The sequence below is a fragment of the Lepisosteus platostomus genome, chromosome 18 (assembly GCF_059453375.1).
Source record: "Lepisosteus platostomus isolate fLepPlt1 chromosome 18, fLepPlt1.hap1, whole genome shotgun sequence".
Lineage (NCBI taxonomy): Eukaryota > Metazoa > Chordata > Actinopteri > Semionotiformes > Lepisosteidae > Lepisosteus > Lepisosteus platostomus.
The window spans coordinates 13,305,454-13,322,888 of NC_142628.1; the positions used below are offsets into that span (position 1 = coordinate 13,305,454).

Sequence of the window (17,435 nt, forward strand, 5' to 3'; positions counted from 1 at the left end):
CTCCAGGGCCCTAAACCTGCCAGTCTTGATCTCAGGACCAACTCCCCTCTTACCCCTTTTTTGAAGTGCTGCCCCTGAATGTCCTTCCATGTATCTCCTCTGATAGTTAACAAGGCTGTGGGGCCGCGCTGCAGCCAGATAGATATCTGTGTCTCCCTACAGAGCCTAGTCTCCGCTGATGATCCCAACATCAGAGGAGGTCAACTTCATTTTTACTCAGTCCAGGGCAGTGCAACAGGGTACAGAAGTGAAGATGGGTGCTCAGCTACTGTCATGTAGTACTGTTGCCAGACATACTGTATTATTATTTTATCATACAATTTTCTCTGGTTCATTGTATGTGACTTGACTGGGTTTTCCAAAGAATCCCCTGCCTCACAGAGACGAAGCTGTTGATTGATACTGCAGGTATCAGGCAGGGATCATCCTTAATTATTTACCCTAAATAATTGCGTAAGGGACGTATGATCATTACAAATGACAAATTACAAATAGGTCATACCAATATGTCAATCAATTTTATTTGTATACGGCGCCTTTCAATCCCGGGCACTGTCAAGGCACTTTACATAAATACACATTCAAACGATGTACAGCATGCAGAAAACAAAAGAAAAGAAAATACAAAATAGTTGTATAAATATCAAATTAAGAAAAAAAAAGAATTAGGTTAAGAATTGGAATTGGCCATTGAAAACAAGTAAGTTTTGAGGAGAGATTTAAAAAACCTCAGGAGCTTTTTGGATACGATGAGGAAGCGTTTTCCAAGGGTGGGAAGCTGAAAAATGCTTGATCCTCTAACACTTTATTGTAAATCTTGAAGGTACACAGGAGACTGACTGTGCAGTGCCTAAAGCACGATTCTCTCCTAAAAATATATTCTCTGCACTGCCCAGAGCTTTCCCCTTCACAAATATTTGCCCTGTTCATTATGTGAAGAAAGCTCTGCTGGTGACACGATATTGAACCAGGTTCACATCTATCCCCAGACAGATAGATAGATAAGGCTTTATTGATCCCGAAGGGAAATTGAGGTGTTACAGCAGCCCAGCCCAAGACAAGCAAAAACAGACATCAGAATAGACTAAAAGTACAGCAATACAAAATCAATATATAGAGTTAGGTGTGTGCAAAATATGCTCATAGTCACTGTAAAACAATAAAATGTGTGCAAAATGCGCATAGGTATATACAGATTGAGTGTCCAGAAAGTACAATAGTGCAACATGCTGTCTGTGCATGAGCAGATGAAGGGCTAACAGTCCTAGCCTAGGGCAGGTATTGGAATATATAAGGTATTAGAATCACTTGCTTTATTACTCTTATAGCTTTCAGTGAAAGCGTAGCAGGAGGAAAAGTGGCTAGAATACTCAATGTATTTCCTGCATTTAAACATAATACTGGGTCTAGGAGGCAGGTCTGTTGTGAATCTCTGGATTTTTACTTGTGGCCAGTTTGCTATAATCAGTCTACGGAAGACAATAGATTTGTATGAGGGTTAACATAAAAAATTGAAATCTCTCCAGAGAAAGCTATTGGGCCTTGCAACATGAATCCAGTAGATGTGAATGAATATAGTTTACATTCACAGAGAACTCCAACAAAACATTTAAAAATACAGTCAGTGTTTATATTGATGCACCTCTGTGTGCATCTCACAACAGTTTTGGGCTTTTTATGTAAAAATTAAAGAATTTATAAATATATCAAAATGCTCTAAAAGAGCCCAAATATGTACATATTAGCTTTCTGGTCCTTTGGTATTTATGTAATAGACCCGGAAGTAAGCAAGCTATAACACAAAATCCATGTTACGTCACGATGAGACACTAGCTTGGGCTTCACTTTAGCCCTGTCGGCAAAACGTGCCTCTCTGTTGCCATCTGGTGGTTTTTAAAAAAGCCTCATAAATCCGAAACAGGGATAAAAAACGGCTGCGTTTTAGCCAGCTGTTTCCAGAGGATAAGGTTTTAAACACCTTATCTCGGAAATAGGTCTTCTTTAGTCTTATGATAACAGAAAAACGCAAGGAAAGGTTACAAGAGAGAGGAGACACTATTATATTCTTACAAAAGAATATCCTCTTGTGTTCTTACGGAATACCTCTGACACATAATCGGAAAATCTTTCATTCCCGCAGTCCCTGGTGCGGGAGGTACCGGTACGTACGACTATACATTACAAAGTATGCAAGTGTTACGTGCACCGGCAGGTCAAGAAATCCACCACAAGCGTTTTTCAGAGCAGATCAACCACCAAAGAGGGCAGATGTAACCCAGACTGCTGCAGTAGATCTGTGGAATGAGTTGTTTTTTTTTTTTTCCCCCTGGCTACCGCGGAGGGCCTTCCCCACGAACAACTTCTGAGTTTTCCCCCACGGAACCCGTTGTCCGATAAGCACCTCATCACAGAGCACGGGAAAAGCTGGGAGGGGGCAGCGGGGAGGAGGATATGTCACGGTTGTTTTCCATCTCCCGCAGCCAGGGTAAAGACAGTACGACCGCCATGTGCAAGCGCGTACACCTTCGCCTAATCCACATGGGCATCTTGCGCTCGCCACATGTGCGAACTATTTGATAACAAAGCAGCGTGCTGCCCCGCCCTCTTGCACGGGGGGGAGGGGCTCCTGTCTGCCAGGTTCCAAGATGGCGGCGTCCATGGAGCTCAGTTTGGAGGTTTTGCCTTCGGATCCTTTACTGCTGATTTTATCGTTCCTCGATTTCAGAGATCTGATAAGGTGAGTTTTCCCCGCCGCCCGGCAGCCTTGGACCGCCTGTACACCGAGTGGCACAAAAGGCACGGCTGCGTGAATGTCGTACGTTAATAGTTTCCCCGTGTCTGTTTGCCTAACTCCGGTCAGGTGGTTGTTTTCGGAGATAGGAAAGAAATTATTATTTGGATTTTTGTTGTTGTTAAATTGTTTGTTTGTTTTTCGGTGCTTTACGTCGGAATAGGTGTAGGTCCAAATAAAGTGTTGCCCTTGTTATTTGCCAATGACAGCAGATTGTTTTTCGTTGAAGTGGGAAATTCAGTTGTCGGATCATGCTTGTATTTAGAATAGCAATGACAGGTTATTGTTGCATAACATCCTCACGGTGTGAGGTGACTATGGCATTTCTCCGTTTCAAAACATCCATTTTGTGCCCTTGTGGTTCTTTATGTGCCTATATAAGGTTTCTTCTGCCAGAACCAACCCATCGTGTTGAGTTTCGTGACAACTTTTAATAGGTTTTGACAGGAGATTGGTTATTGCGTGTTTAAGAAGAGCAGCAAAACGATCTCTTCAGATGAAAACACATTTGTACTTGACACCTAATCATCGTTGATACGATTGTTAAACCTCTGTGGGAAGTTCTTGATTTAAGACACAACATGTAGTTTAATAGAAAATGTTTGCACAAAACAGGTGTTTTTGTGTTGCGAAACTTGTTAATGATCATCACAGCGAATCTGTAATGTATAAAGCAGTAAATACTTTTTTTCCTCAATGGAGATGCCTGGTTTTGTAGAAAATAGAATGTCATATCTCTCTACCTTAAACAGTTTTGACGAGGCCCTATAGCATTGTGTAAAATGTGCTTTTATCATTGTATTTACTAGGATGTTTTAAACTTTTTTCAGTCGCTTACATACTTTGAATGCTCTTTCAGGATCATATTTTCAGCTGTCTGTTCGATATACAATACACTTCTTTCCTAATTGTGTATTGACATGCATGCACGATAGAGACAGGTAGATTCTGCCGACATACTCCGGCTTTGTTTTCACCACTAAACCATTAACATCCTGACCCGAAATCAATACGTTGTGTGTTCTCAGCTGCAGCTATGTCAGCCGAAGGCTCCATGCACTTTCCAACCACAATCCACTGTGGAAACCTCAATGCCAGAAATATTGGCTTTTAACAGAGTGAGTAAAGTGTGTCTCCGGTATTGTGCCCTTTCCCCATTTAGTACTGCTGTTTGTCTATGTAAAACCCACCTTGCTAATTTCTATACATATCTGGAACATATTAAGCTGTTGTTTTTCTATAGTCATAAAACAAATAAAACTGCATTTAGTTGAAAATAAATGATTTGAATTCATACTCTCTTTATCCTGTCCAAAATAAGTAGTGCATCTTGCTTATGAGAACAGGTCTTGCTTTGTATGAATAGTAGGAGTTGTTTTAGTTGTCCACATATAAAAACCTGATGCTGCAGATCAAAGCATGATGCCTGTTTTAATGCGTGTAAGTATTATTACTACTTCTTGGGTCATTCTCTGTAAAGGTTGAACCAACAGCAAAGTGAGTTTTTCTCCAATTCATTTCACCCAGATGAACAAAATTAACAAGGCGTTGTTACATAATTAGTGAGAGGGCACAAGATCCAAAATATCCAACCTTTTATTAGCAAGATGCAAATTGTAGAAAACAGTTTGTGAGACATTGAGCCCACATGATACTTCATGCCTGTGAGAAGCCTAGCTAGGATATATATAAGTATTAATCATTACAGAGACAGAACTCTTTTGTTGGTTACGATTTCTGGAATGGAGCTGTGATACTGTATTACTAATACGGAGTCTGTACCCTTTAGTTTCCCAGAATCTCATACAAGTCCATAATTACTTAATTGATGTCGTTACTTACTTAAAAGGCCAATAATAAAGTCAGCCTCATTCCCAGCTCTTCAGCAGCCTGTGCTTTTTAAGCGATCTATAAATCCTTTTTTGATGGTGATTCCCGAGGGGCTGTTATAGAAATGCCTGGTTGATATGTACTCCTGTATTCATCAGGTCAGATAAAGTCCAGAGGAATCAGAGCTGGAAGGACTTGTTCAAGGAGTTCTACTCAGACCTGGGACGCTATATTGATCATTATGCCACTCTAAAGAAAGCCTGGGACGACCTGAAGAGATATCTCGAGCAGAAGAGCCCAAGAATGATTGTCTCGCTGAAAGGTAGTGGAATCCTGCCATGGAGTGTTTTAAAAGTACCGTAGTTTGGTCATGCATTATTGAATTATTGCATGAAGTGGATCCAAATTACAGATGGAGACCAGTAGAAATTCTTTTGGTTTTCTCTTCCAGAAACTGAACTAATGGGAATGTCAGACACCCTCCACTACCTATTATTGATCTGTAAATACAGAAGAAAAGATCTGAGGCTGAGGGTTAACTATGCTGTAATGTTTCACTGTTTGCTGCTTACCTAAAAAGACATTTGCCATAGGTAATAAATGCACTGGTCTGTTCCTAATTTTAACGTCCCTGGCTGTGCCACTTTGTCGATGGTTCTTCAGAGGGTGTGAAAGAAGAGGAGCTCGATGCTGTCGAAGCCCAGATTGGCTGCAAGCTGCCCACTGATTACCGCTGCTCCTTTCGGATACACAACGGACAGAAGCTGGTGGTGCCCGGGTAAGGATGAGCTTCACGGTTGCAAAGAAGGCATCCATGTACTTCCTGCTTGGTTTGATCTACAGAGTTGAGCTTGTGTAGTGAGTGTTATGATCTCTTTGTATGTAAGCGGTTGTCTGTGCTTGTTGAGTGTCCACACGTGCCTAGAGGTCGTTTGGCCAGTGAGGTTTGACTGATACTTCGGATTGAATGTCACCGAAATGCAGTTTTTAAAATGACGGGCCCTCTGCCTCTTCACTTAAACATAAACTGGTTTTACACTTCACTTAAACAGCTTTCATTGAGCCAAGGCTGTAAAAAGATACAGTACATTCCATTCTTCTGAACCCATTTTGTGAAACAGCCATACCATAGATTTTATATGCATGTGCTATCAATTCTTTTGTCTTCAGACTGCAATTCTGTGAATAGTGTGCGACAGTGTCCCCTCTCTCTCTCTGGACTGTCACCAGTGTGTGTCAGTGTCCTCTCTCTCTCTCTCTCTGGGCTGTCACCAGTGTGTGTCAGTGTCCTCTCTCTCTCTCTCTCTCTCTGGGCTGTCACCAGTGTGTGTCAGTGTCCTCTCTCTCTCTCTGGGCAGTCACCAGTGTGTGTCAGCTCTCTCTCTCTCTGGGCTGTCACCAGTGTGTGACAGTGTCCTCGCTCTCTCTCTGGGCTGTCACCAGTGTGTGACAGTGTCCTCTCTCTCTCTCTGGGCTGTCACCAGTGTGTGACAGTGTCCTCTCTCTCTCTCTGGGCTGTCACCAGGGTGTGACAGTGTCCTCTCTCTCTCTGGGCTGTGAACAGTGTGTGACAGTGTCCTCTCCTCTCTCTCTGGGCTGTCACCAGGATGTGACAGTGTCCTGTCCTCTCAGGGGTGCAAAACAAGCAAACGGTGGTAGCTCATGTCTCTGATAAACGGAACGGGCGCCTGGCGCTTGTCGTTCGGGCTGCAGGCTGATGGGGAGCATGGCCCTGTCCAACCACTACCGCTCGGAGGACCTGCTGGACATCGAGACGGCGGCTGGGGGCTTCCAGCACCGCAAGGGCATGAGCAAGTGCCTCCCGCTGACCTTCTGCTTCCACACGGGCCTCAGCCAGTACCTGGCGCTGGAGAGCGTGGAGGGCCGGCACCGCGATGAGATCTTCTACCACTGTCCGGTCAGAGACGCCACCACCGCTCAGGGCAGCAGCTCGTCAGGGACAGTTAGGGGTGCAGTACGGGGGTGTGCAGAGGCTCTTCCCTTAAAAAAGAGGGCGTCCCCCAATGGTTGAAACTGAAGAGAATCCCCGTTTTAGCAGGGACCTTGTGGCTCAAAGATGACCCCCCAGAACTTGGGCAGCACAGAGTGTTCTCGTCCTGTAAGGGCAGCACATAGCACAGGGGATCCTGCTCTGATCAGTGCGCCGGTTAACCAGCAGGTCTGCCTTCGATATTTTATTTTCATTTTATTTCAGATTTTATTTTCAGTCTGTGGCAGCAGAGTTTTCTGTCACAGCGTCTCAGTCTTTTTTTTGTTTTGCTTTTTGGTTTTATTTGGACTGAGAGTGATTGCTGGGGAAAAAAGGCCTCTCCAAACAGAAAAAGCTAGAAAACTCCGGGTGTATCAGAATGGAGAGTTTTTCAACAAGTACAGCAGTCTTTTTCTTTAAAAAAAAAAAAATCCACTGTTCTGGTTTAGATGCAACGATACAGCTTATTTATTGTCAAGAGTTTCTAGAAAGCCAGCATGACTGTGTTCCTTGACAACTAAGACTAAAGTGCAAATACAATGGTAGTTATGTCCTTAAATCTGGACGCTATCAAGGAAACTGAACATTTTCTGAATTCCAAATATACAGACATTATTCTTAAATTCCCCTTCCAGAATCTGTGTTCTGTACTGTGCTGTTGTCTCTTTTTACTTGAAAGGCAGAGTCGTTAGGGAGCTACTAGAAACATTACCTCTTCTTCCCACTAGAGGGCATAGCACTTATTCAGTTTATTGGTTGTGATGCTAGATGTATTTGAAGGCTAATGTTTTGTGTTACAGTGGAAAAGTTCTTCATGGATTAATGATCCTAAAAATGCTCTCTTCTTTTTTTTCAGGATCAAATGGCGCAGGATCCTTCTGCAATTGACATGTTCATTACAGGTGGGATGCGGATCTGATTTTCATTCCATCTGACTTCATCACTTTCTAATTGTGTTCATTATTGACTTTAGTTAAGCAGCCTCCGTTTGCAAAGTCTTCACTCATCAAGGCCTTTTAAGTTGATCAGACAATGTGGTCAACCGTGGCTGTCCAGCACCAGGAGTCAGCACGTTGGTTTTGAAAGGCTGATGACAGTGTTTGCCTGAAACGTTGGCTAATAGTAGTTTTTAAGAGGGGAAAATTGCCTAGCGATACGGAGGGCCAGTAATGGAGAATTTCTAGTTATTTCACAAGATAAGTAATATTGTAATGTTCAGGGGAGAAAAGGAAGGAATTGTAACCAGGCCTCCTGCCTAAAGAACACTGTGATCTATTTTGTAGTCATGGCGACTGCAGGGGTGGAAGTCTCTCGACTCGAGAGCCTGTTGATTGTACTTATGTTTTTTATTAACATACAAAGGATGTTTGTTATCGGGGGGGGAAAAAAGTTGCCAGTTATCTCAAAACCTCAAGTATTAAAAATATAAATGAGTATAAAGTCTGTTATTTATCAGTCTTTTGCATCTTTACAGAGGGTATAATGTGTAAAGTCAGGCTCGTTAGGTTCTAGAAATAATCCACCTCTCCCCGTATCTCTCAAAAACTTCCTTCTGGAATCTTAACCGAAAGGTTAATTTTTCCATTTCATAAATCTCTGAAACAATAACAATCCAGTTTTCTTTGGTTGGGGGGCGGGGGGGTCTCTTTGTAACCATTTATGTGTTATAGCTTTCTTACTTGCTGACAAGAATGCTCCTAGCAAGTATTGATCTCTCCCCACAACCTCGTCAGGCAGATTAACCCAGATACAGAACTGAACAAGACTTTCGGAGAGACTGTTGAGTTTGAATCCGTGCTTGTGTTTTTAGAAAGAGAGGCGCAAAGGAATCTGGACCTGCTTCCTGCCTGCTTCATTTTTACCGCACCAGTTTTGTTACAAATGAACACTGGCACAGCAAAATTGTGGCTTGTGGAATAAGGCACAGTCCGAGTGGTGCCAGAAGAGTGGGTAATGGGCGGTTTTATAATCAGCACAAGGGCTTACCTTTACAGCGGTCGTGACCTGTACAGTACAGGATTGATCTGACTAATGCATTGACAATGAACGCGTGATTTTATTATGTCCTCCTCTTGCCCAAATGACCTCCAGCCATCTGTATCCTGTTACTTTCACAGGATCAAGCTTCACTGAGTGGTTCACCAGTTATGTGCACAATGTGGTGACGGGAGAGTTTCCAATAATCCGAGACCAGATTTTCAGGTATTTCTCAGTCGTACACAATAAGGGCTCTTACACGGAACTTGCTGTAAAAACTTGCCAGAGGCCTTTATTTTCCTGAAGCCACTCGGCTTTGGTCTGAATTGCATTTGGATGTGCCTGTTGTTCATTCTGCCTTCTCGGTTTGGAGCAGGCTGTTCATCCTCCTTTTTCCGAAATCCCCTGGCCCTGCTCCACTAGGTGGTTATGTTGATGTGCCTTTGAGCCAAGGAAATACTCACTTGTTACTTCTCTTCAGCTTAGCCTCTTGATGGCTGTCATGCCAGACCTCTTCATTCCTTGGATTCCTTCGTGCTTTTTTTCTTTCGTGGTCTTGCAGAAAGAGGGAAGCGCGTGGTAGAAGCCGAAGTGCAAAATGCACCCGTTTGTAAGCTTATGTAGGCAATAGTAGGCTGTACCATCCGGTGCGGCGTGGTGCATGTCTTGAAAGAAGATAACCGACCTGCAAGCGCCACGCATCGTCCAGTACTGACAGGCATGTACTGGGGAGGCCTGGCCAGGAGCCTCAGCAAGATGACTTGAAGACATGAAAAGAGATGAAAAAAACCCATGAGAACGGGACATGGGATTTACAGCAAATTGTGTATTTTAAAATGCCAATGAGAGCAGGGTGACGCAACACTGCCTCAATCTCTGCTTTCCCTCGATCTCTCTCTCTCTCTCTGCCTGTGTCCCCAGGTATGTCCATGACAAGGCGTGTGTGGCGACCACAGGGGACATCAAGGTGTCCGTGTCTACCTCTTTCCTGCCCGAGCTCAGTTCCGTGCACCCCCCCCATTTCTTCTTCACCTACCGCATCAGGTGAGCCCGGCCCCCATCCCTCCGCCGCGCGGCGCGGCTGGCCGGCGGTGAAGTGGGCGGGTCCGCGGGCACAGCCGCCGACACACTGCGCCGCGTCTGCAGGGTGGATTTTGCGTGCGGCGGGGGAGTTGTCTCGTTTGGTGTGTGTGTGTGTGGGGGGGCAGCGGTGGCGCCAGGCTCGAGCCGTAACCTCTGTGGCGTCTCCTTCGCGGCAGGATCGAAATGTCCAGAGACGCCTTGCCGGAGAACGCCTGCCAGCTGGACACCAGGTACTGGAAGATCACCAACGCCAACGGGAACGTGGAAGAGGTGCGCGGCCCAGGTGTTGTGGGTACGTTGTGATCCCGTGTTTCCCCTCAAATCCTGGATCAGGGGTCCGGTTGGAAGTTAGAAAGTTGGGCCGCCGATGGGCCCAGACGTCAGGCCCCTGCGTACGCCGTTACCGTAGGAACTTGGCAGAGTCGTGGCTGCCATTTTTAACTTCTGTTTCCACAGCGGTATGGCATCCAGACCTCGAATAGTAGAGGAATTTATTGTTATACATATGTGTACACTGGAATTCTTATTCGCGCCAATCACTCAGGACATACACACTGCAGGAGACGGCACTGTACGACACATAACGCCACACATCGTAGACACCCCATACCACAAGCTGGTACGTAAAAAAATAGCAACAAGGAGTGACAAGAGGCACCTGAAAGTGGTCATGTAGAGAGGGGGGAAGCTGAGACGTGACACAGGGGTGTTGGGGAGAGGATGCGAAGATTTATGTGTTACCATGGATTTCGGCAGAACATGGATGATGGAGCATTGTCAGATTTTTTTGGGTTCGAGAGACCCTCGTTGGACAAGGTTTAACGCACGTCATTTTCAGTGCTTAAACTTTTAGGTTTCAGCTTCACTGTGAAGTTCTGTAACAAACCTAAAACCTGCAACCTTTTAGCAGCTGAAAAGGGTGACGCGTGTCCGGTTAAGGAAATAACGGAGAGGACGGTTGCAACAGAAGCCAGCACACCTTGGGGTCACCAGGGTCTGCGACGACCCTTTTCGGCGGGGGTGTTGCAGTGGCTGGGCTTTCGTGTGACCTGCATGACCTCTGCCCTCTGCCCTCTGCCCCCGCCCACAGGGGAATTTCCTGTCATGACACCTGGCAAGGTGCACGAGTACGCCAGCTGCACCACCTTCTCCACCACCTCCGAGTACATGGAAGGGCACTACACTTTCCACCGGCTCAAGAACAAAGAGGAGGTCTTCAACGTCGCTATCCCGCGCTTCCACATGGTCTGCCCCCCCTTTCGCAAGTCCGTGGTGCGGATGGTAGGTTCTCCTGGGGGGGGGGGGAGATGAGCAGGAGGAAACCAGTATATCCGATCTGAAAATGTCCTGCAAGCTCGCTACAGTTGCCCAGTGTTGTCTGCTGGTTAAATTAGTAGCAGTCGAAGAGCTGGGAGGCTGAACTGTTAAACTGGTCCGGTTCAGCCAGTGATGGGCTGATTCGGGTTGTTATGAGCCCAGCTGGAGTGAAAACCCGGAGGCACACTCTGGCCTTCCATGTCCGGGACTGGGAATCCCTTCTTGAAGGGCTTAAACCAGTGACGGGCAGCTCCAGTCCCGACTTTCTCATTGTCGTTACTTTATTGAACTAGTTAAGGCCGTCATGGTGGTGTGATGGGGCGCTCTGGGGTCCTGGGTTCAGTTCTGATCTGGGGAGCGTTCTGTGTGAACATTGCATGTTTTCCATGTGTCTACATGAATTTTGTCCAGATTCTCTGGTTTCCTTCTTCCTCCTGAGAACATTCTGGCTAGGTTAACTGGAGCCTGTACATTGTTCCTGTGTGTGTCCTGTGATGGACTGGTATCCCATCCAGGGTGCAATCCTGCATCATGCCCAAAGCATCTAGGATAGACTCTTGCTTTCCGAGACCCTTATAGGAATACACAACTCTCTGATGATGGAGGAGGTGACAAATTGGAGAAGATATCTGTTAAATCTTGTAGGTTTTAGTTTGAAAAGCACCTGCAAAATGAATGCCAGGGCTGGAGTTGTTTATACCAAAATTAACTTAAAACATCCTCGTTGTTCATTGCTCCTTAAGAATTAAAAACGACTCTGTTTTGCCAATCAGTACTTGTTCCTTTTCGAATAATAGTGACTTGAAACGGAGAAAAAATGAAGCTGCCCAGAATCCTCTGCAAGAACTGTTCTTCTGCCAAATGTTGTGACATTCACTGCATGTCGAGAACGATGGCCAATATTTCTGGAGTGGTTTTCTCACTTACAAGAAAAACGTTCCAGGGAAGCCATTTACTGAAAACTCAGCTGGCTGATGCCTTCTGGGATTTAAATGACTCTTGGCGTTATGGATGGTTAATATGCACAAGTGCAGCGCAGCCCTTTTCACCTGCAGTGATCTCCTGTTGTGTGTATGTGCTTCCTGCCAGCAGGGCCTGGCGTCGGAGGCGTCCAGCGCACTGTGCAATGAGGAGGACCACTCTTCGGACACCGACGACTACGACGAGAGAGACCGGGGGGTTCTGAATATCCCCACCCCTAGTGGGCGCTGTCCCCGCCACATCTGATGCACTTTTCTCTTCTTTGATTTCACGGCGGGACTTTTGAGAGACAGGACAGGGGCTGCAAAATTCTGCCTCAGTCAGCTGTTCCTTTCTAACATTGTGCTGACCTCAGAATTTCCTCCTGGAGCCCCGAGACTTTCCTTCCAACTCCCTCTGTCGCCAGGCTTCATTTTAAGGGCGTGTGGTGGTTTTAGTTATTTGTTTTTTTTTAATGAAGAGACCTGGGACCGAGTGTTTTCCACTGCGGGAATAATGGGTATTATGTTCCAGTGCCAGCTGGCCTCAAAGCATTTGTCCAGTACAGTGAGATTTATTTTGCAGAGTGTGTTTGCAGACAATAACATTGAAAGGCAGCTAGGATTGGGCGTTGTTCTATCCAAATACGTTTCTCTTAAAATATGAAGCAGGGCACCATAATAGTGAAAACAGTGAATAGTCAACAATAGGAGATTAACTGTTCCCATTTAGGTTTGTGTAGACTCGATAAATAGGTTTTCCAATATCGGTGTTTTTTATTTATTACGTGTGCTGGTCAACAGCTTCATATATATTTGCCCGCCTTAGACTGCAGGATCAGAAAACAGAGACATGAAATGCATTATTGTAATGAATCATTGCAGTCTTTTGCCTTATGATGCATTCTTTTCCAAACGCTGGTTAGTGGAAAGAAAATGTTTTAAATAATGTATTCGACACGTCTTGAAAACCGTTTTTGTTCTGCTGCACTCTCGCGTCACGGCATCAACAGTAACACTGACAAGTACATTTTATTTTATTAGGGTAAAAGCTGTCTATGTAATTGATTTAAACCGATATCTTGTTTTTTCTTTTTTCCATGCAGAAAGTTACCACTCCGACTGAATGACGGTCAGTTTTCTCTGCTTCCCAATTACTTAAAATAAGTTAACAACATCCTCAAGTGATGTCTTGCCAAGCTGTAATGGATTAGGTTACACACATTTACTTTCACGGACTCCTAAGTGAATGTGATTGTGGCCAGGGGGTGACTCTGATCCACACCAGACTTTCATAACAACCATGAGCCATGTGAAGGGAGGACACTCTTGCAAATTTGCTTAATGTGGTTTGCATTAAGTATTTTTTTCCCTTTTTGCGGTTCTGTTTTTGTGTCTCAGCTCCTAAAATGATTTAAATGAGTCATTTGACTCACAAGTAGCTGTAAGTTTCTAAAAAAAGCTCTGTGGTATTCGTGATTAAAAAAATATTCCATATTTAAATGGGAACAGCAGCTCATTCCCCTGTTAGATGAGGCTGGGGTTATACTATTTTTTTTGTTGTTTTCTGTCGATCACATTTAACCCATGGCTCTATGATTAAAAAAAAAAAAGTAATATGACATTTGGATCTAAAAAAGGAAAATAACATGCAATTAGATATCTGTGGTGCAAACAGGAAAACATATTTCGTAGATAAAATAGAATAACCTAGCCCACATGCTGAGAATGGTCTAAACTACAGTTTGGCCCATATTATCCCAGTAGATAATGCGTTATGCCAAATATTTATTTTATCCAGTGAGCCGGAAATTAGTAGTTCTCCCCTAAAACAAAGATTCAGATGAAGTAAGTTATGATGCGTCTTGATTTTCCTAATCTACTAAATCAAGTCATGTGAAATTAAAAAAAGTGCTCTGCAATATTGAAGTGATTCCCAGCTTTGCCCTGTCAATATTTCCGCCTCTGAACCTCTGAATTCAGCGCAAATGAAGTCAGCATTCATAGTGCAGCATTGACATATTTTACTGATATAATTGCACAAGAAAAACCTTTAACCACGCATTTGTTATCATCCAGATGAAAATGAATTGTTCAACTGGGGAAAGAGTTCGGGTGCTTTGTCACATGGGTTGCCATGATGTAACGTTTTCCCAGTTTTTCTGTTCCAGGCAGTTCTGGCTCTGTGATTTTTTTCCAACACCATTTGTTTTCCATTCGTCCTGTAACGGCCCTACGTTTTTCGGAGAAAGGACGGTGTTGCTCTTTCGTTATAGCTGTGTTGTAATAGTTCTGCGAGACACAGACACCCCAGGGGTCTCTACTGATGTACTGATGCTTGGCAATGAAGAGCTATCGCCACATGCTTCTCCAGCCCCTCCTCCAAAAAAGACAACAAATGACTCATCTCAGTTTGTAAATAGATAGGAATAGATATAAAGTTTTTTTTTTCTTTGGGATAAGACAAAAAAGTTTGGGATAGGAACAGTGTGGACATTTTTCAGGACGTCTTGATTTTTGTGAGGCAGGGAAAAGATTCCATGTCATCATTTTGGTTTATTTCAGGACTCAAATGACTGTTTTCGAGTGACTGTGTGATTAACTGTGCACATCTGCCTCAGGCTACTTTCAATCAGTTATGCTACCCACTTGAGGTGATCTGTTTAATTTTGACACATACACTTGTTTGGTATTAGAAATATTTTTCTTTTTGTGAAGGTTGTGCAATAGCTCATCGGGCTGAACTTCACAAGGACTGTCCGCCTCTTATGAAGCAATTTGACATTTTGTTCATTATCACTGTTTTTATATATATAACAGATGTTTTGATTTTCTATGTTGGGGAATAAATGCGCTATGTTTAAATCTTTGAAGGTTTCCCTGTTCTTTCAAGCAAGATGACTGTAATATTAAATACAGTGCTAAATGTAGTTTTTAATAAAAAAAACAATTTTTTATGTCGTTTCTAAACAAGGGGACATAACCGTTTTACCAAGCTTTAGAAATTCAGAAATGTGTTTTGGGGGTTTTTAATATATTTCTCACAAACATTGCTATCTTTTTTGTAAAGAACGTACAGTATGTACAGTTTGTATAATAGCACTTCTTGCCACCCCTAATTCTAAGGCCCGGTCCGGAGCTGGAATTCAATTTTAATTGCTGAAATGAAAATTGCTGTTTTGTGCATCATCCATGCTTTTGAAACATCTAGATGTTTATCTGGAGACATGGGCCTTACATTAATCACCAACAAAGGGCTTTCATTTGAACTGGAAGATCTAAACAAAAACATCACTTGTTCTTGCGAACAAATGTCCTTATAAAATCTGGCCTGGTCCTTTTTTTTCCCCTCTTCAGTTTGTATGTATATGGCCAGATTGAATGCGTTGCTTATAGAATGCAAGTGTTCTTTGTCTTTAACTCTCCACTGTTTCATTGTTTGTCTGAGTTCTCCATGGCCAGTACTAACACTCCAGTGGGGGGGACAATGGACTGATAACAAAGATGCAACACAGCTTGAGCCAGAACAGCTACTTATATTTAGAACTGGTCTCAGGTTTTTATGCACCACTTTGAAACCTGTAATTAAAATATTTCCACAATGCTTTTTTGATATACAGTATATGTGCTGCGGAAATAGAAAGTTTCTCTTAACGGTGTTTGTCAACAAACTTTTAAACGTGTTGTGGTGCAAGTGCAGGGCCTTAACCCTGAAGCAGGCTTCACCTGTTTTGTGTTGACTGTAAAAGTGAAATTTCAATCGGGGGTCCTATATGCATATGGGACGTTTCGATTGTAAGAAACCTCTGAAATGTTGCACGTGAAGGGAGATGCATGGCCCACTTACAGCAGCTTGTAGCTCAACGATCAGAGGGTCTCATCCAGATGTTTTTCAGAAAAAAAGCCAGGATATCAGCTTTAACAGAAAGGCTGGTTAGCTAGTTTCAGAACCCCAGAAATGTTTTGTCCTGTGCTGCTCTGTTTACTGATCCCTGGCTGCAGAGTAAATAATATGAAAAGTGTAACAGTTAACTTTTCTCTGTGAAGGGATTCGTAGTAAAAGGAAGACGTACTTGCAGGACAGCTGTAAATTCCATTTTGAACAGTTCAGTTTATCTACAGCACAATTGAAGTTCAATTTCAGTTTTAAACAACATCTAAATGTTTTTTTTTTCCCAGCGGAAACCATGTTTCCAACCATTTTCAAAGCAATTCTTCCAATTCGGGGTTACAGAGGCGTTGGAGCCTATCCCAGCCAGCAGAAGGTACACCTGTACGCCACAGGGCACCCACACAGACACAAACACACTCACACCAGGGCCGATTTTCCCCAGAAGCCAATTAATCTAAAAGTATGTTTTTGATTAGAGAACATACAAGCTCCACACAGATAGCATCCCAGGTCTGGATTTAAACCCAGGGCTCCAGTTCTGTAAGGGAGCAATGTTAGACACTGCGCCACCAGCTTTTATTCAAGTACAGCGATACTGAATTGTAGATTTTGATGTCATCCACCTTATATCTCTGTTCAATCAACAACTACATAAGTCTATAAACTATGAAGCCTAAACTCTGGTACCATGTACCCATGATATAAAAAGATAAAATGGCGGCAGAAATTTGAGCCAGAAAAAACAATGTCACTACAACAGATCTATTGAGGTTAGCCCCAATTCTTTGTCACTGTAGGAGAAGGCAAAGTACAGAATATTTGTGGGCACTGATACACAGAATCCTATTGTCTGTCTTCCAGCTGTGAAATGCAAATTGATGTCCTCATAATTAAGCTTTTGTACCATCCAGCTACTTAGTGAAGGCTCCTACTGACTTCTGCCCACAAAAAAAATTGAAAAATGTTTTTTAAGCTGCATAAAATAGGGAGGGACAGATATTTTTAGCATGACAGCGCGTTGGTATCTGAACTCAAGGCTGCATGGGTTTCTATGCATGAACAGTGCAGGGCTGCTGGTGTCTTGGTAAACGTGACCTTCATTGCTGCTTTTCAGTGTCTGGGAATCATAACATTTTCTAGCCTACATAGCTGATGGTCAACATTGAGGAAAAAAAAGAGAATCACTTGATTGGCCATGTTCAATTTCTTGCATTAGGAGTTTGTCTTTTTCAAGTTCCCCAGCTTGCTCTCCATGAGACACGCAGACAGGGAGAGAAGCTGGGGGTCAGAGCACAGCCATTTATACAGCACCCCTGGAGCAGTTGGGGTTAAGGACCTTGCTCAGGGGCCTAATGGAGTAGGATTCCGCTACTAGCTGCGGGATTTGAGCCAGCAACCTTCCAGCCACAGGTGCAGATCCTTAGCCACAGAACCACTGCCCCACCCATTGTTAGCCTGCAAGTCTTTTGAGCACAGTAAAATCATGCAAGCCTGACTCTAGCAGGACGTAGTGTGATGTCTGACCAGAACACTATAGACCAAATCAGACGCACAAATGTCTTCTGAGGGGAATGAATTGCCGCTTAAACACGTAGC

At 43.7% G+C, this 17,435-nt stretch overlaps 1 protein-coding gene across 2 annotated transcripts; it reads left to right on the forward strand.

The window, feature by feature from the left end:
• The first annotated feature begins 2,585 nt into the window (after nucleotides 1–2,585).
• On the forward strand, nucleotides 2,586–14,816 carry fbxo3 (F-box protein 3). Of its 2 annotated transcripts, none has more exons than XM_088611953.1 (11): nucleotides 2,586–2,737; nucleotides 3,820–3,909; nucleotides 4,780–4,943; nucleotides 5,285–5,399; nucleotides 6,335–6,539; nucleotides 7,468–7,513; nucleotides 8,729–8,813; nucleotides 9,510–9,632; nucleotides 9,848–9,963; nucleotides 10,762–10,952; nucleotides 12,078–14,816. In XM_088611953.1, exons 1-11 carry the CDS (start codon nucleotides 2,646–2,648, stop codon nucleotides 12,213–12,215), a joined length of 1,365 nt encoding a protein of 454 aa, XP_088468079.1. In that variant the 5' UTR covers nucleotides 2,586–2,645; the 3' UTR covers nucleotides 12,216–14,816. The 2 variants fall into 2 exon arrangements, with proteins under 2 accessions (XP_088468079.1, XP_088468078.1); XM_088611952.1 differs by having other exon boundaries at nucleotides 12,081–14,816.
• Nucleotides 14,817–17,435: the final 2,619 nt, after the last annotated feature.

Excerpts from the sequence above, each read along its gene's own strand:
- fbxo3 (XM_088611953.1), top strand. The coding sequence starts at position 2,646 with ATGGCGGCGTCCATGGAGCTCAGTTTGGAGGTTTTGCCTTCGGATCCT. Across the intron at positions 3,910-4,779 it reads AAATATTGGCTTTTAACAGA|GTCAGATAAAGTCCAGAGGA; the intron begins GTGAGTAAAGTG and ends TGTATTCATCAG. Across the intron at positions 8,814-9,509 it reads ATCCGAGACCAGATTTTCAG|GTATGTCCATGACAAGGCGT; the intron begins GTATTTCTCAGT and ends CTGTGTCCCCAG.